The 27,814-nt window shown below is 40.3% G+C and overlaps 1 protein-coding gene across 1 annotated transcript in view; it reads right to left on the reverse strand.

The window, feature by feature from the left end:
* Positions 1-27,814, reverse strand: part of PDE11A (phosphodiesterase 11A) — a 367,330-nt gene that overhangs the window by 68,177 nt on the left and 271,339 nt on the right. The window contains exons 11-13 of the mRNA XM_043577142.1: positions 20,606-20,752; positions 20,256-20,363; positions 5,820-5,929 (exon numbers count right to left, since the gene is read on the reverse strand). Of these exons, the coding sequence (XP_043433077.1) occupies positions 5,820-5,929; positions 20,256-20,363; positions 20,606-20,752 (365 nt within the window). The remainder of the gene's footprint in view (positions 1-5,819; positions 5,930-20,255; positions 20,364-20,605; positions 20,753-27,814) is intronic.

Here is a 27,814-nt window from a genome sequence, read left to right on the forward strand (position 1 = left end):
CTCCTTTTTTTCTGCCCCTCCCCCACTCTCTCTCAAAAATAAATAATAAATTAAAAAAATATTAGCTGCTTGGCTAATAAGCTTACAGTAGTATGGCTAGAGATTATAGTTCAAACTTGAAGGTTGGCAGCAAAAAGTATGTTACCATATATATATATATATATACATATATATATGGTATATATATATATATAATATATATACAAATTGTATATATATATGTGTGTGCGTATATATATATATACAAATTGTCGATACATATATATCTCCAAATTGTGGATATCCATATTATATATCTGAATTTCATGAGCACAGGAATATTTATACATGTGATTGTTTATGAAGCTCATTGTTGATTAGGTCATCCCGACATACTGAAGACTTTCATTTGTGGACAGGTGACACACCGAGAAGAGACTTATTAAAAAGAAAAGTCAAAGTGAAAATTCTTTCTGTACAGGCACTTTGCTCAGGCACCAAGAAATAAATGTGCAAAAACGTGCATAAGTTCTCCAGATATGGCTTATGGGAAAGTTTTAAAAGGAAAACTATGAAAGGTAATTAGGAAATTGAGAATTGCTGGGAGGTGGTGAGGAATGGGATTAGGCTGTCATGGCAGATTAATGTGCCCCAGGATTTCACTTCTGGGACCTGGCCGAAAGCGACAAGATGGGTTTTCATTCCCAATAAATGAGTATAAGAGATTATGCTAGAAATGAATAGAAGAAGTCTCCTAGGAGAATATACTACAAAGCTGCTTGGTACTGATATTTAATCATCGGGGGCAGCTGTAATGGAGACGGGGGGGATGAGTGGGAAATGCTGTCCCTGGAGAAAACGAGAGAGAGGTGTTCACAGAGCAATTGCTAAGCATGGTGGTATGGTGGCCCTCTCTATCTATTGATCATTCATTGCACGTGCTCCAATACTTAAAAATTAAGAATAAAATATGAAAATGCAAAGGTTCACTCATCAGAAAGGCTAAGAGAATAAATCATATTGTGCTATAACTAAAGTCACAACTTTTTATTATAGAGGCATTTTGCATTTTATATAGTAATTTGTCCCTTGTTAAATGTCTCTTGTTTCTTTATAGCCTTATATATGAATAAAAGGTACTGTATGCTTTGCCACGTAATAACTGGTGCATTTAAATCTATTTCCAAATCACTTGAAAGGTTGGAATTATACTGTGACTACTTTTAGGGAAGGGACTGTTTGTTATGCTTCTTTATTTCTCCCACAATGCCTAGCACAGAGCCTTGCACAAAAACAGCACTCAATGATTGTGGAATAACAAAGGAAATAAGGACTAGATTTCTTCCTATGGCTTTTCTAAACAATGGCACGCTTACTGAATAAGTGTTATTCTAATCAATAAAAAGGTAACCCCTTCACCATGATTTAAAAGGTCTCTTTCAGTATTCGCTGTTGAAGGACATTTTAACAAGAGGGTGGGTGGTGGTGATGTTTGGTATCCTAAGTTCAAAAGGAACTCTCTTAGGTAGAAGCAGGGCTGATAGACATCCCGTGAGCTGGTTAAGTTGTGTACGGGATTAATCGTCTTGAGGAAACATGTCAGACTGTCTTGGAACAGTAGATTTTGATCATGTGGTATAAGGATGCAAAAAAGAAAAACCAAAAACCCCAAACCCCTGAACTTTGAATTCTAATATCAGCAATCAGCAACTTAACCCTTATCTCATATGTTGAAAGTTGTTTAATCTTACACCAGTCACTTGAGACTTGGGAAATGTGGTGTTCCCACATAGACATGGGGTGTCTATCCGATCAGATGGGGCCCCCAGATGTGGGGGGATGATAGGTGGAAGCCAATGGCGTTGGTGGTGAAAGAATTCACCTGAGGCTGAAGAAAGGATAGAAGTTTATTGGATACACTGCAAGACAGCAGAGGGAGAGGCTGTCTGCAAGGAGGCAGTGGGTGGGGGCTGTTTTTAAAGGGGGAAGATGAGGAAGTATGGTAAAGTATGGAATTCTCCCTTTTTTGGCAACGGTGCCTGGTTGTAAGTAGCCCATTGGTCAGTTAGGATATTTGCAGGTGAGTTGATCACCTGATGGGATGGTTTGCATTCAGCCGGGTGGTCACTATGGGCACTTCCTACATCCCATTGCTCAAGCCTATTTGCCTAAAAGTGGCCTCTACAGGGACCCCTCAGTTTCCATTTTTGTAAAGTTAAGGTGTTGAAAAATATGACTACCAAGGTCTAGTTCATTTCTAGGATTTTTTATGGCTCTGTGTCTTGATTTGCTGGATGTCAAAATATATTGTAGTTTTCCAGAGCTCACATATATGGCAAGTCAGCTAATAACCTGGAAGCTTAAAGGCCCCAAATAAATAATACAAAGTCATGAAAGGGAATATGATGCGGTGGTTAAGCAATGGCTTTTGGAATCAGATAGCCTGGGTCCAAACACTGTTGTGCCACATTCTGGATGCATGAATCTGGGCAAGTTACTTCCCTGAGGCTCAGGCCTTCCCGGTTAAATGGAGACAAAGATATCTACCCTACAAGTATGTTGGTGAGCACTGGAGGTAGGATACAACAAGTACATTGTAGTACTTCTCATTGTCTCAGGCACTGTCAGTTGTAAAAAACAGAAATCAATTAGAAGCAGCTTCATTAAAGAGGTTGATTAAATGATAAAAGGAACTTTGAGGGAACCCAGTTATCACAAGTGTGGCTGGGTCTCCTGGCAATGGAGTAGAGATGTGGAAAGCCAGGGATCAAGTCTGCTTTTTCTGTCTCCAGGGTTGTATAATCTTTTTTTTCTGTTTCTCTATGAATATCTACTTTCTTCTTCTCTTCTCTCTGCAGACTCACTTTCTTGTTTCTCTTATCTATTTCTGTCATCACAGCTTTCCCAAAATGGCAGCCTACAGCTCCCAAGTCTCTGTGATCCACAGCTTGGATCTCAACAGATAACTGAGTCAGTATCATGGTAATCCAACTCTGAATTCCTGGTATATGAAATATGATTAGCTGGTTTTAATCAGGTGTATATTCTTGGTCCAAAGACCTGAGAGGTCAATTAGCAAAAAGGACTGCCTTTCTCAGGGTGACACACAGGCTCTCTCTGGAAGGGGATGTTGGTATCTGAGAACAAGTATTGTGCACTTGACTCTTAAAAGAACCCACAAGGTGCTCAGTCTGGCTTTATGAACATAATTCTAACACATTTATCTCCTCTTTATGCATAAGTGGCAGAAAGGTAGGGGGCTGGAGACAGGGGGCTAAAGGAAGATACACTGACTATGATGGTACCTCAGAGATAAAACCCAGGGGGTGATGCTTTCGGAGGCGTTTGGGGCAAGAAGGAGAAGAAGGGCATTCCAGGATAGAGAAGCAGCATACCCGGGAGCAGAGAGAGGTGAACTAACATGACCCCATTGAGGACACCAATAGCCCCTGTGTCTGGGACACTGATGCATTGATGGGGGGTGGGGGTGGGAGGAGTGGGTGCTGGGCCAGGAAAATGGGCAGGAGCCCAACTGAAAAGGGCCTTCAGGGGGGCTAAACCAAGTAATTTGAACATTATCCTGAAAGTCACAGGAGGCCAGTGAATGTTTTTTAAGCAGGAGAGTGACTTAGTCAGCTTTGTGAATTACAAAGATTATTCTTGAGTGCCAAGGGGGTAGGGGGGAGACTGGAGGAGGGAATATGGGTTGCTTGCTGTAGCAACCCAGGATGGGTGCAAAGAAGCACTAGTTACCCAACAATGCAGATATGTCAGTTTTGGGGTGGTAAGAAGAGAATCTGGGTGACTGGTGGATTTCTGGCCCTGCTATTCACTTGGATAGAGGAAAAGAGAGAGGTGTAGAGGCAAAGACTGAGACTGAGATGGCTGTGGGGCTCCAATAGGAAGACAGAGTTCCTGGAAGGAGGGAGTGACAAAATGTGGCTCATGTCAAGAAAGAAGGCCAAAAAGAGTGTCCATCAGCTTTGGGAACAGGGGCCATTGGTGGGCTCCCCTGGGGAGGTGGAACTGGACGGCCATGTAGGAGGCAGGGGTTGAGGAAGTGAAGACAACAACAGACAACCCTCCAAGAAGACTGACTGGAAAGTAAGGGAGAGAGAGAGAATCGAAGCCGGAGGGAGAAGTAGGGTTGGAGGCAGGCTTCTTCAAGATGGTGGAGAATTGCTCACATTAACAGGATGCTGAGCACTAGTAGGAATGGAAAAGAGACACAAGGCAGAGGGAGGAAGATTGATGGAGCAGGGTCCCACGGGAGGGGGCAAGGAAAGCCCCCAAAGCTGAGGTGGAGGGATTAGTCTCAGACAGGAGACGGCACAGCCCTTTGGTTGAGATAGGACGGAAGGGTGAAAGGATGGGGCCAGACAGATAAGTTTCTACATGGCAGGGGAGGAAATTGAGGGAGGGCTCAATTGATGGCCTCAATTTTCTCGGTGAAGGAGGAGGCAAGGTGATCTGCTGAGTGGTGTGGGGGCAGTGGTAGACAGGAGGTGGTTTAGGAAGGGAGAACAGTTTGGTCCACATAACTGCTAAAAGCAAGCGGGGACGGAGCTGGCTAGGGACACAGAAAGATCTGTGGGGAGTATAGAGCCTCCAGCTGAGCTGGGACAATACATATTTGGCATGTCTCAGACTCTCACAATTGTGACATTTTCTCCTAAAGCCTGTAAAAGTCTAGGTAGAGTAGCAAGAAACTGAATTGTTTGATTGTACTGGTGCTGAGTTTTTGCACAGTGGATGTCACAGAAGGTTAAGAGGGTCAAGAAATGGTAGGATATTGAGAAAAGAGGGTTAAAGTGAGGGGTTATAATAGGATCCAGGATGCAGAGAGAAGTTTATAAAATCAAAATTCATTTGATTGGGAGGATATGCAAAGAGCCAGGAGTCCAAGGCCCCAATAGGTCAAAGTTTGGGGAACAAAGGGAGTGATGCTGTTGACACAGTGGGCTATTGATGTTCACGTTATGGAGGCAGACCTGTTCGGGGGCTTGGAAATCAGTTATCTGACAGTTAATCTTGCCTCTTTGCTGAAGCCTTTCTTAACTTCTCCATCTCCAAAAGTTTTGCTCCAGCCTCTGAACCCACGTGTCATTTTGTTTGCAAACAGGTAGTAAAATGAACACTAAAACTGGACCTCAATATAAGTCAGGAGATTGGGGTATTTGGAAATAAGACCACAGTGTGAGCCACCAAGTAACGGCAGGTTATTTTGACCAGTCCAACTTGCTTAGGGGCACATTATTCTGTCTGTGCACATTAGGTGCTCACACGTTCCCAGGATTGATGCAATTCCTTTGTTTGCTTCCCACCTTTCTGTGGGCAGAGGGATGGGAACAGCAGAGACCGTATTCCTGCGTTGCTTTAGTTCACTGCAGTTTATACAACACCCACCATTAAAGAACCTGCAAGAGAGTCTGCTGGGAGAAGAAACATATTCTGCTTCATAAAATTTCCGAAGGCCACTTTTATTTTAATAGTCTCAAAACCTGATTTTGAGAGTAGCAAGTCCAAGATGCTTATAATGCCATGAAGACAAATATTCCAGAAGGAAAAAAAAAATAGGCCTTTTAAAATCTGAGCTTTGTTATCTGACTGAGGTCAACAGAGACAGACCAAATCAACAAGCATGACATGAAGGGCAAATTTGCAATTAAAAGAAGAATAGGGAATTATAAAGATGGATGAGCCCCATGACATGCACACCCAAGCCTGCATGGCCTTGGCCTCGGATGCCAGAAATTAATGCTTTACTCTTTAGCACTCGTCACCTTTGGCTCTGAACAGAAAGGCAAATGCATTAAAATAACAACAATTAGAACACTTACTTAGCTTGGAAGGCATTGTTGGTTCCCCTGTGGTCGAGGTCATGACACAGGCATCCCACAATCACCGCTAAAATTTCCACCTCGGTCAGAATCTCTTGAAACCCTGCGGTCTGGGAAGAAGGGGAAATGGCCACAGTCACTACTCAGGGCAGGGAGAATGGATAAGGTTCGTCTGCTGAGCAACAATCAGCTGTTTCCATACTCACATCATTTAAGGAAATGATTAACTGCCACCCCCCTTTGATGGCAGTCAGTTGGGTGGTCAGTTGCACAGCCTAAGGTCCCCACAGTGATGGATTAGCTGGCTGTCATGGTGGCCCACACTGGCACACCAGGACAAAGTTCAGATTATTTTGTTCCCTTTTTAGAGAGGAGATTGCACTATCCAGATACAGTGACAGTTTGGCAGAGGCCCGGAGCAAAATGTGTTTTGTGATTCTACATTGCAGTGAGGAGTGTCTAGTGGTAGGAGGAGAAAGGGGGGCTGTGAATTTAGAAGCGGATGCTATACCCACCAGCTGCCACTTAAATGAGGGCAGGCAAAAGAGAACACCTTAAAATATATATATATATATATATATATATATATATATATATATATATACACACACATATATATATTTATTTAAAGAAGCAACTTAAAAGTACTCAAATTGTTACATGATAGTATTCTAGAAGTTGTCTTATGAATACCTTAATTCATATTAGCTTGGAGGACAGATTAAATTTATACAGATAATAAGGCAGGTTATATCTTGAAAACTAGGGTTTGGGAGAGGATTTGGCAACCCAGATTGAGAATCAGGTAGAGTATCTTATTACACAGAATCCTTTTTTTTTTTTTAATTTATTTATTTTTGAGAGGGAGAGAGGAGAGAGAGAGAGGGAGAACCTGTGAAGGAGCAGGGGAGGGGCAGAGAGAGAAAATCGCAAGAAGGCACTGTGCTGTCAGCTTGAACTCACGAACTGTGAGAACATGACCTGAGCCGAAATCAAGAGTCCGACACTTAACTGACTGAGCCACCCAGGTGACCCTAGAATCCGTTTTTATTGGCCTCTGGTAGCATGCTTATGAAATGCCTAGGCTCAGTGTGAGATATTTGGGGAGTAGTGGGATATAATTACAGGACCAGGATTCTTTGGTTCCTGCTGTCCTTTGGTTAGTTTGGAAGAGACAGTAAGCCTCTGGAAACACAAATCTATGCATTTTCTTGACCCAAAGCCTTTATGTCTTCCCCTTTGTACTTAGTTAAGTCTCCCATTTCATTATTTATTAAAATCTTTATCAGAGGGCAAGAGGAAGGGAAAGTAGGGTTCAAACTGCTTCCTTTCTCATGTATATTTTTTCCCAAACTCAGGACCACTAGATAGTATCTCTTCTCTTAGAGCAATAAAAACTTTGTTTTTTAATTAATTATGATTTTATTGCAGAAATAACTGAATAAGTTTCTGTGTTGACAGTTTTATTTTTAAAAATTAAGTTGGGTTCTCTGCTACATTCAGAAATACACGTAATTTCACTAGCATAGCAAATAGGAATGTTAGTAAATTGTTGATGGGGGGAATGCAGTAGTCCATATCAAAGCTGTGTGTGCCCCTTCATTTTAAAATTTGGAGTTGGCTGTTGGTTTTAAGTTAATTTTATTTTACTTTAATGTATTGCCTGAATAGTTAAAAAAAAATAAAATCGTAGTGAGAGACTTAGGATCAAAAACAGTAGTCCCTCATCCTTCCCCTTTCCTGATTCCCAAAGGCACCTAATCTTTTCCTAATTTGGTAATTATTTTCTACCATATTTCTATATAGTATGTACATATTATTAGCACTTGGTTAGTCATTAAGTGCCTATACCGTCCTTCCTATATGCCAACACTCTCCTAAGAACTCTACAACTGTTTAACTGACTTAATTCGCATCACAGCCGTGTGAGGTAGAAACCACAGTTATCCCCAGGTAAGAAGAAACAGAGGCACAGAGAAGCTACGTAATGTGCCTAGGGACTTGGAGCTAGTACGTGGCAGAGGCGGGCCAACTCCCAGCATACAGGTGCCAGAGTTTGCTCTTAAACACTGATGTCTTGTGATGGGTGAGAATTATCTTCACACGTACTCTCTTCCCTCCCCCACACTCACAATGCAATCCAGATACAGCGCTTTCCTGATCTGCACTCTATTCATAGACACTGCTGAGCCAACTAGGATCTGGGGCTTGTTTCCCTTCTGATGTGAATGTTTTTATTTCCTGGAGTGAAGATTTCTTTGAACATCTGAGTCTTCTCACATCCTACACAGCTCTCCAAAGGGGCACACCATTTCTTAGATGCCTTCCCGTCCTGGGGGCACCCTGTGGTCTGTGGTCTGGATTCTCTGTCTGCTGCCAGCTTTTCTCTCCCAGGGTTGACCTCCAGGCTCTTGTATCCCACATCTCTGTCCTTCTTCATTTCCCCCCTCATTTCGCAGGAGCACATCTGCCAGTGGCGTCGTGAGAAAGGGCATTAACTTTTCAACACTGGGGGAGTGAGAGTGAATTAACTTTTGAGGCTTTGCAGGACTGAAAATGTCTTCATTCAGTTGTTAGCCTCCCCTACAATTCTGGGTTGCAACATTTCCACTCAGAATGTTGAAAGACTGCTCTATGGTTTTCTAACTTCTGAAGCTGTTTCTGAGAAGTATATGCAGTTCTTATTCCTAACACTGTATGCTATTTAATTTCCTCTCTCTTAGAATCCTCTCTCTATCCCTAGGGTTTGGCAATTTCTCAAAGATATGCTTTGGTTTGGGACTTTTCCCCCATCATTTGGCTTGGTAAGGCTTTTCCAACATGGAGGCTCAGTTTCTTCAGTACAATATTTTTGTAATCTTTCTAAAAAATAGTTTTCTTTTAACTTTTGTGTCCTATTGAATGGAACTCCAATTGAATATTGGACTTCCTGTATTGATTCTTTTATTTTCTTGCCTCTTCTTTCCCACATTTCCCCCATCTTTCCAGGAATAATAATATTTTTAATTTGTAAGCATTTTCTTGCCTGTTGCTCCTTTTCTCATAGCATGCTATTCTTTTCTCATTACAGTCTTTTATCTTTTTGAAGATAATTATAATTCCTCTGAAATTCTCTTCTGCTCCTTGTTACCTGTTTCCTCTAAACTCCTTTTCCTGTTTGCTGGTTTCCCTCGAACACCTGATATCCTTGAGGGTCTACTCATCTAAGAGTAAAGTATTATAATGTTTGCCACACACCAGTGTTTGGGGGTGGTGTCTGTAGATTTCTGGGCCTTCCCACAAGGTGAGCAGATGGCCAGCTGGTCTTTTGTTGGGAGCCCCAAATGTCAGTATCTAAACTCCTGTTCTGTGGACTTCCCAATCTCTTGCTTGGAAATGGTGTAAACATGGATGTTGACATTACGAGAAAAGAGACTTGTATCTTCTCATCTTTGATAATGTAGACTTTCACTTAATTCTCTCATTTTTGGGATGTACTTCACCTTAACTTTTCTTTTGCTGGTGTCCCCAAGTCTGGGGTTTAGTTTCTGTAGCAAATATTCTATCTCCTGCATAGGTGAGAAGAGTAGGCCTCTGATTATATGGAGAAGGGGTGGGGACTTGGGGACTCAGTATTTTCATCACCCCCTCCCTCCACTTCACCCCATTTTTGTGTTCTCTAATGCTTCTGGATCCTAAACCTTGATAGGTTCTGGAGGGGATGTTTCTCACGTGTACCACTTCCTCCATCCCCTCACCCCAAAGGCACTTGGGTTAGATCTTCCTTTTCTCTACTAAACTATGAACATCCTCCCTCCATTTTCTGCCCTCATACATTATGGTTCCATGAAAGGTGGGATGTGTATCCATTTCTTGTTCCCTTCCTATTTTGGTGTGATTTTGAAGGGAGAAGGGATATAAAGGTCTTTGTCTGTCATCTCTGTCATCTTGAAACTATAAGTCAGTTTTGCTGGGTTTGGATCTTGCTAATAATAAGTAAGTCCTGAAAGTCTATCAAATATGAAATAATTATCCACAATACTGTGGAAATCAGTGCTGTAAACAATAGAACTGCACTAAAATTTAGAGAGGTTTTGCCTGTGAAAATGTTATTGATTAGAATGAGCTGATGAATTAGAACAGTAAGAATAGGGATAATGTTAAAATAAGGTAATTAGATTAGATATTTAATTGGGAGTTGAAACTAAATGCCTCTAATAGGCTCCAGATCAAAACCCTGAGCCATTTTTAAGCCATCAGTTATCACCCATTATATAAAATGATGGGATATATTTTACTGTGATTTTCTATGCAGCCACTTTCCTCCCCGCCCCTTCCTAGGAATCCACATTGAGCTCTTAAACTATTTGGATCATAGATACTTCTGAGAATTTGATAAAAGTCATGGCCCCTCTTCCCAGAAATTATTCTATAATGTTATGGTATTCAAAGACCATGAAACCCAACTCTAGATCATCAGAGTAAAGAATCCCTGAAGTACAGCACACACACAGTCACACAGAACATATTTACCTCTCTCAACTGTGATACCTGAGTTACTGAAGCAGCACCTATCTCTTGACTGTGATTTAAAGCTGCCTGGTAAATGGTTTCTAGAGAATCATCAGGCTTGAAACGTGTCCACCTGCCAGTAAATGTCCGTTTGCCCCTCCCCCACCCCATCCATCTTCCTTCAAACCATCTTCATTCAGACCTACGCTTACCCATGTCGAGGAGAAAAAGTCAACTGCCTGATGAGGACGATATACTATCAAAAGAACACAGTGGCAGTGGAAAGTATTATTTAATGTATTTATCCCATGCCTGACTCTATTTTATTCTTTTATTTTCAAATACAATGATATCTTTTCTCTTCCTGACCCAATAATTCTGGGTTTTATTGACCTTTAAATTAATCTATTTTCTTACCTATATTTCTTCACAGTCCATATAAAAACTGTAAGGCAATGGGCACAATACACCTAAGCAAAGTGATGGTCAATTCATATAGACCTAGTTCTCACATCACCCTTTCCAGAAAAGTCTGTGGCTACTCTCTGAGCAGGCTTCCAATGATAGTCCTCTCTTGGTTTAAAACGTATGCTGAGATAATCCTGCTTCTGGCCACCAAAGCATATAATCAATGGGATCCAAAGAACCCAGAAAATTAGATTGATTCACGGGGTACCCAAGGCTATCCAGTAATTTCCTTTCATCTGGTCACCGTAAAATTTAAACCAGCTAGGATATATGACCATTTCAAAGCTGATCCCATACAACACTAGTAAATGGAGGAATATCATGGGCAGAGAAAAATGACTGTTGCTTTATGGCTCCACAGAATCCAAAAAGGCTTAAAAAACAATAGCCATAATATCAACACAATATAGATGGTGCTACAGAGGCTTCATTCATTTAACAAATGTTATTAAGTGCTTATTATGTATCAAGCAACTGGTATATCTGAGAAAAGGCTTGGGGTATTATTAACAACAGCTAACACTTCCATAGTGCAGTGTATTCCAGGCACTGTTCTAAATACTTCAAACACATTAACTCATTTAATCCTTCTAAGAACCATCTAAGGGAAACACTGTCCTTATCTCCCTCATTTTACAGATGAGGATATTGAGGCACTAAACTACACTGTTAGAATGTAACAGAGGTGGATGAGAGCTCAGGCAACCTGGCTCCCAAGTGTGTTCTCATCCACTGTACTATTCCAGCCACTAGGGTGAGGGTGTGGGTACAGTTATGCAGCTTTTATACATTCTTGTGATGATAGAGTGCTAGGTGACATGGCTCTAAAGAATCAGTTGGTGTGTGCTTTATACCATGAAGGATGTTATTCCTGAATAGTAATAGGTTGATATTGCAGAGCCACTGGACATCTTGAGCCTAACATAAGCTCTGGTGCATGAAGATATAACTGATAATAAGTAGTGATTTACAAACAAGGGTTGGAGAGAAAAGAGATATAATGGTTTATATGTAACATCCCAACTTTATAAAAATTCTCAATATATGCATAAAAAAAGATTGTAAGTATGTACATCAAAACGTTACCAGTAATGAGATCACAGGTGACTTAAAAATTTTCCTTTGCATCCAAAATTTCCATAAAGAACGTGTGTGTGTGTGTGTGTGTGTGTGTGTGTGTGTGTGTGTGTAGGTAAAAAAATATATATATAACAGCATGCTCAGCCACCCTGCTGTGTTTCTGGAGAAGGTAGATTACAGACTGCATGCTCCTTGTCATATGTGTGAACTGGCATGGGAATCTGAGAAAGTGATGCCAGAAATTCTGCCTTCACATTTGTTTTTGAACCTTGGGTGTCAGAGATACTGAATGATGAGGGATTTCTTGAGTTCATCCTGTTGATTTCAAGATCTGCCACGTGGCAGACTAAGGAGGGAGGGAGTCCAATGATCTACTAGAAATTCCAAATGGTCACAGAAATTCCAAAGTGAAGGTTCTTGGTTCTGAATGTTTCTCCATGGATGCTGACAGCCAGGCACAGAAGCAGAGTCTTCAGTGGATTGGCTAAGGTTGAGAGAGAGTGTGATGGGTTTTTGTAGAGTCTTTCTTCTCCCCTTCATCGTTGTCTCTTCGGGGTAAGAAGAGCAATGAGGCCTGCTCAGACCATTCCAAGGGGTTTTGATGAACATGGTTTTTCAAGGAAGTGCCCTTCTCGAAGAATCTGCACACCATATCCCTAATTTGTGTCATGTCTCAACGGACCTACAGATGACTTCAACTTGGAAGTGATGTGAGCTTAGGACTGAAACGCAGCATTTAAAGAAACAACATTTAATTTCTGGTTTTCTTAATTTCTGGTGTGCAGAGTGTTGCAGGGTCACTGTCTGGGGTCTTTGTTTGGTACAGTATTAAAATCAAATTTGGTTTAGCCAAAGAGCACTCTTTGAGGGCTTCATTGTAAATGCCACATCCAGGATGCTCATGTCTATCTGTGAAACTTAGATCTGCGAACAAGAACCAGAGGTGCTATGAGAAGGGTGCCTTCAGTCACCCTCCCAACTGAGCACACACCCCAGTGTGGGTGGAACAGTGTCGTGAGAGTTGTTAAGGCACAGCAAACCCAGCATGTTTCCCTTTGGGGCTCTGTTTTGTTTGCTTCAAGAAGGAATGGCTACCTCTCAACATACAAATCCAAGGGGCAGGCTGATGGGCATCAACCTATTCAGTTGCTCCAAAGCAATGAGTTTAGGCAGAGGACTTTCTCAAGCTTTAAGGTGGAAGCAGATTTCAATTACTTACCAAGAGCGCTTACAAACTAACGGATGCTACTTGATGCCATATCCTACCTTCTTTTAAAAATAGAATCCTATTGGGGTGCCTGGGTGGCTCAGTCGGTTAAGCGTCCGACTTTGGCTCTGGTCATGATCTCGCAGTTTGTGAGTTCGAGCCCTGCATGGGGCTCTGTGTTGACAGCTCAGAGCCTGGAGCCTGTTTCAGATTCTGTGTCTCCCTCTCTCTCTGCCCCTCCCCCGCTTGCACTCTGTCTCTCTCAAAAATATATAAATGTAAAAAAAAAAATTTAAAAAAAAAAAAAAAAGAATCCTACCTTTGTCAAACAGGGAGAGAACAGCTGTTAATAGCCACAATCCTCTACTAGGGAAAAAACCCTACTTCACAAACCAGAGCATCTAGATTTAATGGTTATACCCCTCTGGTATTTACAGTAATATTTACCATAATATTTACAGTGTGCTGAGCTGAAAAAGAGGCACTTCAGTCCTATTTTTGAGGTCCAGAGACCAGAACCTTTCCAGCTGTTAGGGGACCAACATCCAGCACTATGTTTATGTGTCTCTTTAACCAAAGCATGTAATGTTACACAAACCAGTTGTAGTTTGTCTAATTATCCATGGGAGTGGGGTAGTTTGATCAAATTTGCTTCTCTTTTTCCTCAAGATGAATGCAGCCAAATACTGATTAAGTCTACAATGACCCTTCCCTTACCAAGCTAAGAGTTGGGAAAACCTTACAGTTTATACTTAAATACTTTCTGTTAAATACTTTCTGTTACAAGCAGAAGCCTCTGAAGGCACTTTTCATCAAACTGTAAAGCCTAAGTCATGTTTTGGACATACTGTGACTCTTAACCTAAAATAATGTGGCAAATGTTTGCTCTTGTAAGTCTGAGAAAGGCAAAACTTAGTGGTCTGTCTGGTGTAATTACGTGTGTTGAGAAAAACGCTTGGTGCATGAAAAAAAACTGGGTTGATTTTAATAAATTTTATTGGGTTATTTTGTAACCACTTCCAAGACTTAATTTTTAATCTACTTACCACCATAATTTAAATAATTTATTTTGGCAAGTTAAAAGCATACACAGACTAGAATACTATAATGACCCCCCACATATTCATTGTCTAACTTCAACAGGATCCATGGTTTGCTGGTCTTGTTTCACCTCCGTGTTCACATGTATTGTTTTGTTGGTTTGTGTGCTAGAGTCTTTTAAAGCAAACCTCCAGCATGTGTCAACACACTTTGTTTCATTCTCAAGAAGATCTGATGTAGTCAAAAACTGGCCAAACACCTCTGCTCTCATACTTTGATAAAATGTGTAAAAAGATATACAAATGGTATAATTATGGGAATTTTCAGGTAGGTATCTTAACAAGGCTTGAAAAAAAAAACCCAGTTTCTACTTCAATTTAGATAATATAAGAAATATATCCGCATGCATGCAGCACACATTGTATTTCAAGAAGAAACAAGAAAAAGCATATTTGATTCTTAAGGACTTAGCTTTCAACACTAAAAATATATGTGCTTTGCAATATTTTGAGGGCAGAAATTTTTTTTTGTTCCTGTTTGGGAAGATAGTTTATAGTTTATGATAAATTACTACTGAACTGAATATAATACAACATGTGGTTTGTGAGTACAGAAAATGAGGCCGATTACTTGGCAAACATTAATTGTGCAGAGATAGACCTCTCCGAATACAAGAGGCCAGGCTGATGAATTTCAAGAATATGATGGCTCTTCAAAGATTACCCAAATTTGTATTAGCCATCACTGAGCCAAAATTGAACACGGGACTCATGAAGAATTAAAACTTTTTAAAGCTCCCAACTTGACACCCTGAAGTGCCAGTTTTCAGCCCCAAGAAAGTGCCATCACTAAGTTATAAACCGTGGAAAATGGAGGCTGTGATAAACGATCCTGGCTCTGCTGCTGGGTCTCCCTGACCTGGAGGACGCGGCTGGTGTCATAAAACACAAAGCGACAGATTAAGCAGTTTACCAACACCGTAAAAATCTCAAGAATAAATTCCCTTTAATCAAAAATCCTATATTGTAACTAGGCAGCCCTAACCCTGAAACCACATTCATTTCCTTACCAGCCTGTGTCCATAAGCAAGAGCTTATATGTTCCCCGAAATGCCGGACGTGATTATGTTCATACACTTTTACAATTTACATGTCCTAAGAAAAATACCCAGCTCTGGCTGATGGTGCGGGAGAATTTATTTTCACTAGAAAGGGAATGACCCATAACTCATGAATGGCAGCGCTTAAAGTGAGTTATGGAGGTTACTCTCCTGTGTGAGGAAATGGATTGGATTATCCTTCTGCCCAATTGTATGTTTGGTTATTAGCACACAGGTTCTTAATTATGTGTGGCTTTGCCTTTTCCCTTTTATAAAATAAATGTGGATAAAGGGAATGTCAACTAGAAGCATGGAGTGCCTAATTGGGGCTCTCAGAGGTGGCCAGAGAGAATAAAAATAGAAATGTTCTTAAATGATTAAAAAGCAGGAGTCATAAATGTAATTTAAACAGTATTCAAATTGATTAGCTCCATAGTTAATTTATAGTGCCCAGTACTGATAATCTGCAAATACATTGAAAATCACTCTTTTCTTAAATTAAATATTTACCATCTTTTAAAGTTACACTGGAAGTCAAGACATACCTACATGAAGATTAAAGAACTGGCTTTTCTAACATGCAGATTTTGTTGCATTATTATGATAATGCTACCATTTATTTTAAGGTAGGTAGAGTAGTTACTACTTACATTGAAAAGGAAATACAATGATGTTTGATAATTATAAACATGATTATTGTTTGTCACTTTATTATACACAGTTACAGAACAAAACAGGTCTTTGCACCTCACAATGTTACGATCTACAAAGAAATTAGATTCCTGTTGAGATTGGGATTCTGGTTACTTAGTGAAAACAATTTTATTCAAAAATTAAATTGGTTCTAAAAAAATTTAATTGGTTCTGTCCTTCTTGGGAGGTTGGGGGTGGTGGGGTGGTGGGGAGGAGAGTTCTAATTGTGCTTCTCAGATCTCCTTCCAGAATAAATTTTCTATCTCAAAAATCAAGGACTTCTCTGAAAATGGCAGACAGCAGACAGCACATTATCCTCAAGCTGGTGAATAGGACGGATTTTTCTCCCTAAACGTCCCTTCTGCTTTCTAGTTTGAATGATCAATAAAATGCCTTGGCTTATCTCTGAAAATAACCTTGTTGACAACACAAATATGGACTTAAACACGCTACCTCCACATTTAAGATTTAAGAAGCCCCCAGTAAATGTCAGGGGGTGTCAATGTGTTTGCTGTGATACTTGGTTATTATTAGTGTTTAACTGCAATCCCCCACCAGCGCCACACTGCCAGCAGCACCATAAATTTTAATGTGAAGATGTGCTCTTCTCTTTTCATATCCAGTGAATTCTGCAGGATCATAATATTCTATATGAACCCTAGCTGAACCTTAGTGTGATATGAAGGAAAAACAAGATTTCTAACAGTGATAGTTGTTCATCGTTTTATAGTTTTTTAAAAAACTGGACACTAAGCAACATGAATAATATCACTCTCAACTAAATCCACTATTCAAATGAATCTCTATTGAGCCCTACAGGATGCAGGGCATGGCCCAAAGTGCTAATGAGTACATTTATGGGATAGTAAAGAACACTGACTCTTAAGGAAACCTTTTTCTCTCCCCGCCCCTGGAGAATCTGTCAGAACTCATACATCATTTATAAAACCAAAAAATGTCTCTGCAACCTTAGCACCACCACATACCTTTTATTTTACAGAATACAAACAAAAGCACAGCCATTTTCTTTATCTGGTCTGCATGTTAATATAAGAAATGCATTCTCATCTTTCATTATGTATGTGCTTAATGGAATATTTATTCTACAAGCTTCCACAAACAAAGAGAATTTGTATAATTATTCTTGATCTGCAGGTTTTTATTCCTTGTTTTAACCACAAATAGTAGCTGGCACTACATGCTGTATTTATTCAAGGAATCCAAAATATTTGGTAAATTTTAACTATATAAACATCTCTTTAGAAGCAAAGAATAATATTGAAGCTTTCATTTCAAAATTTGGAATTTCAGGCCAGAGGCATGGAATAAATTAGGAAATCATTAGTAGGGTTCCCAGTGAGCTAAATTTCCACCTTTTTACAGCAAATCGCCTATTCTTCAAAGTGGTCCATTCTTTTTTTTCTCCCCTGCCAAAGGAACAAAACCTATTCGTTACCTAGACATGCGGTTGAATACTTTTGCAAAATGTAATTCTGAGTCAGTAAGTTTATTTTTCATATTCAAAATGACTTCAGGGTTAAAGGTTTGGAAGCTGCTGTGTATATTTACAATTTGCTTGTCCTGTTGTACATGGTGTCATAATTTGCTCAGCAATGATACAGGACTATGCATCTTCCCACTCTCAGAGACAATGGGCTTAGAAAAATACACACCCACCCACAGATGTAAGGTCGCATGTATTATTCCTGCTAACAGCTGGATGGGCAAGGCAGTCAGAATACAGCTCATCCTGATAGGAGGGGCTCTTTTTGGACACACTAGTTCTGCTGGTGCCTCTTTAAAGAAAAGAGTGCTGCAGTGTGTGCCTTATTATCTCTTGTCCTAGAAGAAAAGAAATACTTTGAGGGAAGGTTGGGAAGGTTTTTTCCCTCTTCTTTCCTGGCAACTGGCTGGGAAACTTTGCCTTGGAGCGCCATCTAGAGGAAAACTTAGCATACGTGCGCCATGCTCTTCTGGCTTTGGGACTCAGGCCAAATCCAGTGGTGGGTGCGTGGTGATTTTTTTTTTTTTTTTTATATTAAGAGAGTATCTTGTTTCTAATTCAACACATGGGAATGCAATATGAGATAACTCAAATGCAAATACAATCACTGATGAGAACAAAACAGCGAAAGCTCCTAACGGTCTTCAGGAGTGTGAGGAGGTTATCATTTTGCCATAGGCTGAGGTTGTATTACAGAAATTAGAATTGATGAGTAAATTAAATTCACCCTTTTCGTCACTGACCAAGTAATCTTTTTTTCATCTCTATAATTATTTTCTTAGTTAAAAAATTCTCATTAACCAGGCTGCCCATGGTCAAGTTGAAGACACGGCTTGTGTTAGGGACAGAAGTTGACATTTTCAACCTATTGTAACCCTTAGTCAAGTTCAGCAAAATTTAATGAGCAGGAAATAATATCTTTTCCAGATGTGGCTTCTCAATTCAACGTGAGGGAGAAAAACTAACATTCACCAATGTATTCTTTTCAAAGTCAGGGTGGGAACGTTAACAGAGAATGCTCCTCTTTTTGAGCTAGCATTAATACAAAAACAAAACTGAAAACCTCTCACACAGTGCTACTCTTCAAGGTTGCTGAGCAGGCTTGCAAAAATAACTATACCCTTGGAATATTCTGGAAGTATGAATACCCCCATTGTAGAGACAGAGTTTGAGAGTTCTGCTTTCTTCAAGTTGTTGAAAAGGATCCAGATTGTCTGTATTTTGGAAACATTTACTGAAGAAAACTTGTATGTATTTCCTTCTACTCCTAAGTGTCCTCCTCGACGCCATTGCTCTTGCTAACTTCCCCCATCCCAACTATTTTAAGGCTTGTCATAGAAGTCTGTTTCTATCTTTGACATCTCTAACTCACAGTATCAAGGCCATTCCTTTTTTCCTTCATTGAACAAGGCTCCTGCTTACTTATTTTTGGCAATCCACCATAAATCCAGAGGTTCTCCAAAATAACACATTAGTTTCTTTATTGAATGTCTTCTGTGAGCTAGACACATAAACTCTGCACACAGAAAATTATTCTTTGTCTACCGAGATCTGATACGGAAAAGCAAGATGAAAGCGGTTAATTTATTTTTCTTAAAGCAACATTGGTCCTCAAGCAATTAAGGCTAATAGTTCAAAGCATCTTCCTCCCTCATTTGACTGACCAACTGATTTTATGGGGTACATTACAGAAGAACAGGGCCAGTCCAGTTTTTCTAGGCCAATCTGTTAGTCCTTAAGCAGTTGAGGACCCCAAAACAAGTTCTCAAGTATAAAAGTGAAGACATTTTGGTCCCATCTTTTCATGCTATATGCACACTTGAGTTCAAGTTGATCTAACACACATCTGTTGAAAACGTTCCAAGTGCATGATTGCTTGCAAAATGCTGGTGAGGCCCTCAATAAACAAATGTTGGGCAAGCAAGTAAATGTTGAAAGAATAAGAAATTGTCTCTTTAGTTTCAAGCTGCTGATTCTATAGCATGAGAATGAGAGATCTGTGCCTTAAAACACACAGCAGAAAGACATGTTGTACTAGACAAAGTGCAGAGACAGAAGTAATTATTGATGTTTGGGGAGAAAGGGGAAGACTTTGGGGAAAAACTGGCATTAGATCAATGCCTTAGCGGATGAGTAAAATTTTAATAGGCAGAGAACGGGGCAGACACTTCATAAGGAAGGTGCAGACAGTCCTTATTCATCTGGCCAAAGGAAAATGTATGTCATTTGGAGTTCCCTATCTTGGGTTTTAATTTTAGTGTGGTTACAAAGATGGAAGCTACTTAAATTTATGTTATAATAATCTGAAACTTGTGTTCTATTTTATACGGTAAATATGTTAATACACATACACATATAGAGTCAGCAGCTTGAAAGTAAACATATATGTTTACATGTAAATACTTATGTTTTGCCATCTTCCCTGGCATTCTCTCAGGACTTCCATGTGCCTGTGGGTAATGCTCACACACCCCTACTATGGCTTTCCACCAGCCTAGAGAGTCTTACCTAGTGATCTTTTTGTTCTGTTACTCATACCCATATCCTCTGCAAAAAGATTACTTTGAAAATCCAAGCATTTCTTTTGTAAAAAGAACCAGTTTCCCGAGATAAAACATTGAAAAGAGACTCAAGCAATCATTCCAAGACTACACCTGCTTCAAGGTGTCAGTGATTTTACAGTTTTAAAGTTCAGAAATTGTTGTGAAATATATACTCCCATAACCAGGGCAGGTAAGTTCTAGTGTAAAATAAATCATATGGCAATTTGTCAGAGAAATTGAAATATTAAGGAGAAGGCTGTAGGTCCATACAAATGACAGATGACCTTCCACCACCACTGAACACACTTACTGTTAACATTGCAAACATCAGCTGGCACACATTGAAGGCGTGTCTCCAGTTGTGGTACAGAACCATTCGATAATTTTTCCTCACTGTCAAGAGCCACCTACATAGTGTCTGAAATGGGAAGGGAGAGGTTGTATCAGGCAGTTGTATGTGTCTCCAGTGGGCTGTCATCAAAACGATGCCTTCTGTCTGAGTGATCTTCAACAACCAAAGTCCTCCCACAAAGCTCCCATGATTCTCATGGCAATCCCATGAGGTGTGCAGGCTGAGTATTATCACACTCAGTTTGGGAAACCTGGCTACCATGTTGTCCCATGTACACTCCTGGGGTCACCCAACATGGAACATCTTACCTCATAGTCAATTTTAAATTTCTGTACCATCCCCAGCTCCATGAACATCCGCAGGGCAGCTGTGATCATGGCGTCAACATCAAGAGAAAAGTCATCAAAATGTATGTCATCGATGGCAAGTTCTGACACCAGAGGGATGTTGGCTGCCTACAAAACAGAAGACATAAGTCAAGCCAAGTTCACCAGCTTTTCCAAAACCCTCATCTTGCTCTCCTTTCCTGCTTATCAGACATGCGACATAAATCAGACCTGACCTGCACTTACACTCTGATACAGCTAAACTCTGAGCTGGAAATGTCTTTTGTTTCTGAACTGCAAATGCCCCAAGCAAATGAAGAGGGTGGGAGGGGGGGGGAGGAAGCTAATCTGAAGAAAAAATATACACACTGGATCTAGTCTGCAGAATTTAGAATACAAAGCTGTCTAGTTTACTGAAACTGCAGCCATACAATATATACTGATGCATATTACAAAGCACTAAATGCAAGAAACATCTGGGAAGCCAGCAGCTGTGAATTTTAATTGCTGCTATTCAGAGGAGGACATGGGAATACACTGCTTTGCCTTGTTTCTTGTATTCTTAAATCCTTGTTTCTTGTATCCTTATATCCTGTAGCTGTGCACATGCGCTTTGTTACCATGTGTTCTGTATATTCAGAAGGATGAAAAGGATCAGACATCACATCTCTGGCACAAAATGTTCTCTTAATAAAATATAATTGTTTGGAGGATCAGCACAAACATATGTTTCATCAAAAGAATAAATTTACAATATCATTTAGTTTCATTCTATATCAACATCACAACGTTAATTATAATACTGGTCATACATATTCAGGGTTTTCAAAACACTCACATTAGGCAGCTGTCAATCAGTTGCCCCACACAAATTTAAAGGGAAGAAAAAATCCTTGGGGATCATTTTCATGCTGATTTCATTGAGTTTAACCATATCCTTTGGGCCACTCTTGGTAAGGGAATCATATCCACCTTTTCAGGTTATCAGAGACATTCTGGATTCATATTTCTAGTCTAATTGCTGGGTATAAATTATGCAAGGGGTAATCTGTACCCTGGGATTATTTTGGCTGAGCAATGAAATCCAACTCTGGACATTCTAAACATTCTGGAACTTCCTTCCCAACTGCATGCTCCTCCATAACAGCTTACATTTCTAGATTAAAATCTAAACACTGGTTATTCCCCACAACACAGAAGAACAATAATAAATACAGTACAGTATTATCTATATGCACATGGTTGTACGATAGGCATCTAGAACTTTTTCATCTTGTGTGATTGAAACTCTGCACCCAATAAACAACTCCCCATCTTCTCTCCTCTCAGGCCTCTGGCAGTCACCATTTTATTTTCTGTTTCTATGAGTTTGATTACTATAGATACCTCATATAAGTGGGATCATGTAGCATTTGTCTTTCAGTCATTGGCTTATTTCACTTAAGCATAATTTCTTCAAAGTTCATTCATGCTGTACCATATGACAGCATTTCCTTCTTTTTTACGGCTAATATTCCACAGTATGTGTATGCAGCTGACCCTTGAACAACATGGGTTTGAGCTGCATGAGTCCATTTATGTGTGTCTTTTTTTAAAAAAAGATTTTTATATGTTTATTTATTTTTGAGAGAGAGAGACACACACACAGAGTGCGAGTTAGGGAGGGGCAGAGAGAGAGGGAGACACAGAATCTGAAGCAGGCTCCAGGCTCCAAGCTGTCAGCACAGAGCCTGACATGGGGCTCGAACCCATGAATCATGAGATCATGACTTGAGCCAAAGCCGGACGCTTAACTGACTGAGCCATCCAGGCACCCCTGTATGTGTCTTTTTTCAATAAGTAAGGCATAGTACTGTAAATGTATTTTCTCTTTCTTTGATCCTCTTTAAAAAAATTATTATTTTTTAGTCTATTTATTTTTAGAGAGAGAGTGTGTGTGTGCAAACAGGGGAAGGACAGAGAGAGAGGGCCAGAAAGAATCCCAAGTAGGCTCCACACTGTCAGCCTGTATCACAGAGCCTGATACAGGTATGATCTGAGCCAAGATCAAGAGTCGGATGCCCCTTTCTTATGATTTTCTTAACAAAATTGTAAGAATACAGTACCTAATAAATACAATATACAAAGTATGTTTAACCGACTCTTTATGGTCAACAATAGGCTATTAGCAGTTATGTTTTTGGGAAGTCAAAAGTTTCATGCATTATTTTGACTGCATGGGGGTTGGTGCCCCTAACCCCCATGTTATTCAAGGTTCAACTGTAATACATTTTCTTTATCCATTTATTTGCTGATGGTTTAGTCTCTGTCTCAATCAGCTTATCTTTTGAGCAATCATTTTCATATATTAGAGGGTTTAGAGTGTTAGAGGTTTTCCTTAGCTATGTGGTCATCTTTGAATTTCAGTTTACAAGTCAGGCTCTATAGCTCCTGTTAGAGCTTCTGCTGCCTTCCCTGGAGGGGGAGTCTAACTGACCTGTTTCCTTGGGAAAGCCACCAAATGCGGGTACCTTTAGAGCTTTGCTCTTTAGCTACTCAGATTCCCCAGAGAAGAATCTTGTGGGTGGAGCCTGGCTGGGAAGGGGGTTGGGGGAAGAGCCTCAGCATGGGTTCCTAGCTTTTCATTCAACAGTGTCTTCAGCATGCACTCCTACCCTCAAGCTCCATGCTGGTGTCTTCCGAACCTCAAGAGCAGCTATTATACCATCTGAAGCCAACACAGCTCCCAGTGTTTATGAAGTGGAGGTGTGAGGCAAAGGATCTGGAGATGTCACTGCTTCTTAGATTCCCTGTTTTCCTGTACATAGCCCCACCTTCATCCCCACTTCCAAAGGTACTTAATTAGCCAGTTGTGGAGCTATCTAAGAGGGGCTCTGTGGTATAAATTGGTTTGCTTCTCAGCTTTTCCCATCGCTGGTTTATTTTGGCTTTCTTGGGTTTGCTAAATTACTTAATACTCATCCATCTGTTTTCCAGCTTTCGAAATTTTGGTATTGTCCAGTCCTCTCCTAATTTCTTTGCTTTTGAGAATTTATGCCTTAAAAAAAATCCCTTTATTGTTTTTTAGTGGGGCCCGAGGAAGGAACAGAAGAAAATGAGTTTATTCTACCATTGTCCAAAAATTATTGGAATTATGTTTATTAAATGATGCCTTAAATGATCAGAAGTAGGCCAACCTCTGGTTTTTAGAAACCTTTGTTTCTCTGTGCATGGGCCTGGCGGCAATCATGCACACCTTTCTCTTATTCTGTACCCCTATGTGCTCATGTGTGTCAATCCTGACCTTGCCTTTTAGGCTGTAACAATCTTAGAGGTGGCTGCCGTGTTTCTTTCTTGAGGGAAACGCCAGAAGGACGCTCTGCTTCCACCACATGTTTCATGGATGTCTATGTACTTAGAGTATCTGTGCTTGTTGTAGTTTGTTCAAGTTCAAACCCTAATACAACTGGAAAACCACTTCCCAAGAGGGTCAAAGCCTTGTCCCAAAAGACACAAGTTTTTCTGCTCCCAGGGGAAGAGTCTGGTTCTGAGTTGGCAAAGGAAGTCTAACCGCCACCCCCCCCCCCCTTGCAGTTGGTTGCTGAGGAGCATAAATGGCAATGGAGCCTGTGCTGCTCTCCAGGTGGCCTCTGTCTTGTAGATTATTAATAGTGTATTCCCTGACGCCATTATAAATCCTCTACACTTCAAAGGCACTAAATTCACTTAATTATCTTAAAAATTAAAGAATATAGGCATTTTTTCATTATGAAATGTTAATGGAAAGGAAATAAGAACATTAGGTTGAAAAATGTAGGGTGACCTCTGGTTCACCAAGACCCATACTTATTGACCTTGTCTTTTTTCCCCTAATAGGTTGATTGATCCACAGTTAAATCATACCAGTCTATAGATCACCCTGAGCCCTGTCGTAAACCCTTGCTGGCACTTGTAGATGCAGAGAAAGTCCCAAGCCTTTCAGAAATGACCAGTTGCAGCTATTTTGAGAAGTATAGATAGTTTTCATCCACATTCCTGGTTTCAAGAGCAGCTTCTGGAGGAAATCATGAAGAATTAAGAGTAGTGTGTGTCCTGAGCAGGTGTGCATGGAGATCTAGTTTGCAAAAGATTTGGGAAGAGCCTTCGGTTGCCAAATTTCCTTGTTATAGAAATACAAGCTCTGCATGTCTTTTGATAAGTTGAGAACGGGACCACATCTTCCAAACCTATAATTACTGTAGACACGGGATATTAACAAAACAAATCAAAGTCAATTTCTCCAAGTGTCAGTCTTCAACTTTTAAATATTTATAAGGCACCATATCCCTAAATCAAAGAGGAGTGCTACAATCCAAAATAACTACTGAATTAATAGCCAGGAAATAACATTTGGATAAAAGAACCATTTACTTTACTGCAGCAATAAATGAAAACACAGAATTATGAGTCCTGGAGCTAATTTGAATAATGTTCAAGAAGTGGGACTCTAGCTGGCTGGGAGTACCTGATATCCTTTGACCATTCCTCTTCTTTGTTTGGGTCTTAATAGTTAAGTGGTTATCAAAGGGACTCATAAAACTGCCTCCTCTAAAATTGAAAAGGTAGCTTTACAAAGAGGTTGTAAAATGTTAAAATACAATCCTGGATCCCCTGACACATGAATATTACATTTTGTGATGCTCAGAAAATGGGAAGAAACAACAAAGTGGGTGGTGGTCCAGCCCAAGCATTTCAAAGGAAAAATGACTTGTTGCCAATCCAGCCCACTCACTCACTGCCCCCTATGGACAAGAGCAGAAGGTGGGGGCTTTAGGATCCTGGGATTAATGAAGACAGGAGACTGAGCTGTGGTGATGTGGAACGGATTGCAAAGCTCTTATATTGCCACACTTTTATAGCTCTTACTACATTCCAGGCACTGTTCCAGCACCTTACGCATATTAACTCATTTGCTCCTCACAAGGGTCCTAAGAAGGAAGGAATATTTTTAATCCCATGTTACAGATGAGGCAACTGGAACAGATGATAGGCAATCTGTTCAAATTCACACAGTTGTGATTGGCAGAGGCAGATTTGAACCCGGGGCATCTGGTTCTAGAGACTGGCTCCTAACCACTACACTGCCTCTAAAAAATGGGCTGATATCAAGCCAAGAGGGTCCCCCATCCCTGTTCTATGCAAGCTAATTTGGATGTACCAGGGTAGTGTTTGGGATTTAGATCCCTTGAGGGGACCATGTTTCAGACATATGAACTTGTTTGGGAAGTCTCTAAGCTCACAGCTGCCTTAGGAATAGCCTCAGTTGTTAGCTTTGTTTTGATTAGAGGGAACACAGAGTCAGCTCAATACTCACAAGACCATCCTGAAAACAATAACTAATCTTCTGAAGGAGCAGAAGAAGACTTCAGGCAAATGACTTTAGCTTCCGACTGGTCAGCAGAGCATTCATGGGGCTGATACTACCCTTGACCAGGCAAGGTAAGTGTAGAGTAAGGGAAGCAGCAAACAGGGGAGATGTTGGGTATAGAGTAGGAAGATGAGGGATCCTTCTATCTAGATGGGATCCTTTCTGTCAGAAATTTGGGAAGGTTTCTCTGACATTTGGGACACAGGTGAGAAATGCTTAAAACACACACAGATGCACTCAGGCTTTAGAGGGATTAACAGTACTAGAAGTAACTAGTTGTTTCCATAGTATATAGTCACATTTCCAGCGGTGAAGAGTGACATTTTAACGAATTTCTGTTTTTGTTCGGGGGTGGGGGGGTGGGGGGAAGAGGACACAATTTCTTATTAGTACAGAATAGTGTTACTTTCCTAAATCAACTTCTAAACAGGGAGGCTGGGATATTTGGGAACCCACAACACATGAACCATGTGGGGAAAGATGCAGAGTTCAAAGGAAAGAGGGCTACAAAGCCCCAACAGCGTGCGGCCCACAGAGAAGGTGCCGGCCTAGCACATTGGCAGGTAACACCCACTCACTTGTCTGCAAAAACACCACCAGAAGCCACAAAGTCTGTGAGCCAGCTGGTAGCCTGTGTGGCAGTGATGTGAAGATCTGAGTCCTGTTCTTGGGGCCAAACAACAGTGAGATGATCAAACACTGCAGCTGACGGGCTCAGTTTATATGCGGAACAGAAGAACGAATATAAATGCCTAAGAATTGTCCAGAAATATTTTTAAAAGAATTGTAAGGTCCTATCTTATCTCAGATTAAAATATAAACATATTTTAACATGTTTATGTATTAAAACATAGGCTTTATCCCTTTCATTCAGCCTACACCATTTTTATCATGTAACTCCCTCTTCAAATACCTGTAAGTGTTCAATGTGGCCTGCTGAATGAAGTGAAATTCCTTAGCTCAGCATTCAAGGCTCTTCATAAACATTGCCCATCCAGTGTTACAATCTTCTAGCCTTGTATGTAAGCATCAGGTTGGGCATTTCATCATCCTTATTCTCATCTTTCCCTCCACATTTCAGATTATTCTACCCCTACTCCCCCATTAGGTTTGACTTCTTACTCTGTGCCAACAGAAATTCAAACCTCAACTTCTTTACAAGTTCAGTCCCATTCATTCATTCCTATCTCATCCTATAGCAATGATTTCCTTCTCTGCAGTGATATAAATCACTGTAATATTTACAGTCACTTTATCTTTTAGAGTTTTTAAGTATATACATTAAAGCAGTAAGTAGGTCCCTGAAGCATGTGTGCAACTGGTTTGAATGTGATTATTTGTGATTTGCGGAGGAGGGTCCATAGCTTTCTTCTAAATCCTCTGTAGTTTAACATGGGTTCTGTAGCTTGGCAAACTCACCAGGTGATCCTTACGTACATTCAAAATCTGTTATGTACATGCTGGCAGCTGTTTCCTCCCAGAATCTTGGTACACATGAATACCTAAGCTTCACCTAAAGAGGGCCAAAGCTTCCCATTATATAGTAAGTCAAAGGGCATCTTATGTACTTGTCTTTATTAAGTGCATAAAAGCAAGGAAAATTGGTAGTCAAAAATCACTGTCTTGAAAAAGAGAGGAAAGTTTAAAGAAATACTAGCTCCTAGGTACAAAATACGTCCCTTTTCTTACTAATATTTAATTATCCTCAATTATTGCTTAATTCACTTTGGTTTTCTAGACTCGAGTAGACCTATAACTTTGAATCTCTTAATAGGAGAATGAAACTTTTATCATCTCTTAACATG

The sequence above is a fragment of the Prionailurus bengalensis genome, chromosome C1, assembly GCF_016509475.1.
Source record: "Prionailurus bengalensis isolate Pbe53 chromosome C1, Fcat_Pben_1.1_paternal_pri, whole genome shotgun sequence".
NCBI lineage: Eukaryota > Metazoa > Chordata > Mammalia > Carnivora > Felidae > Prionailurus > Prionailurus bengalensis.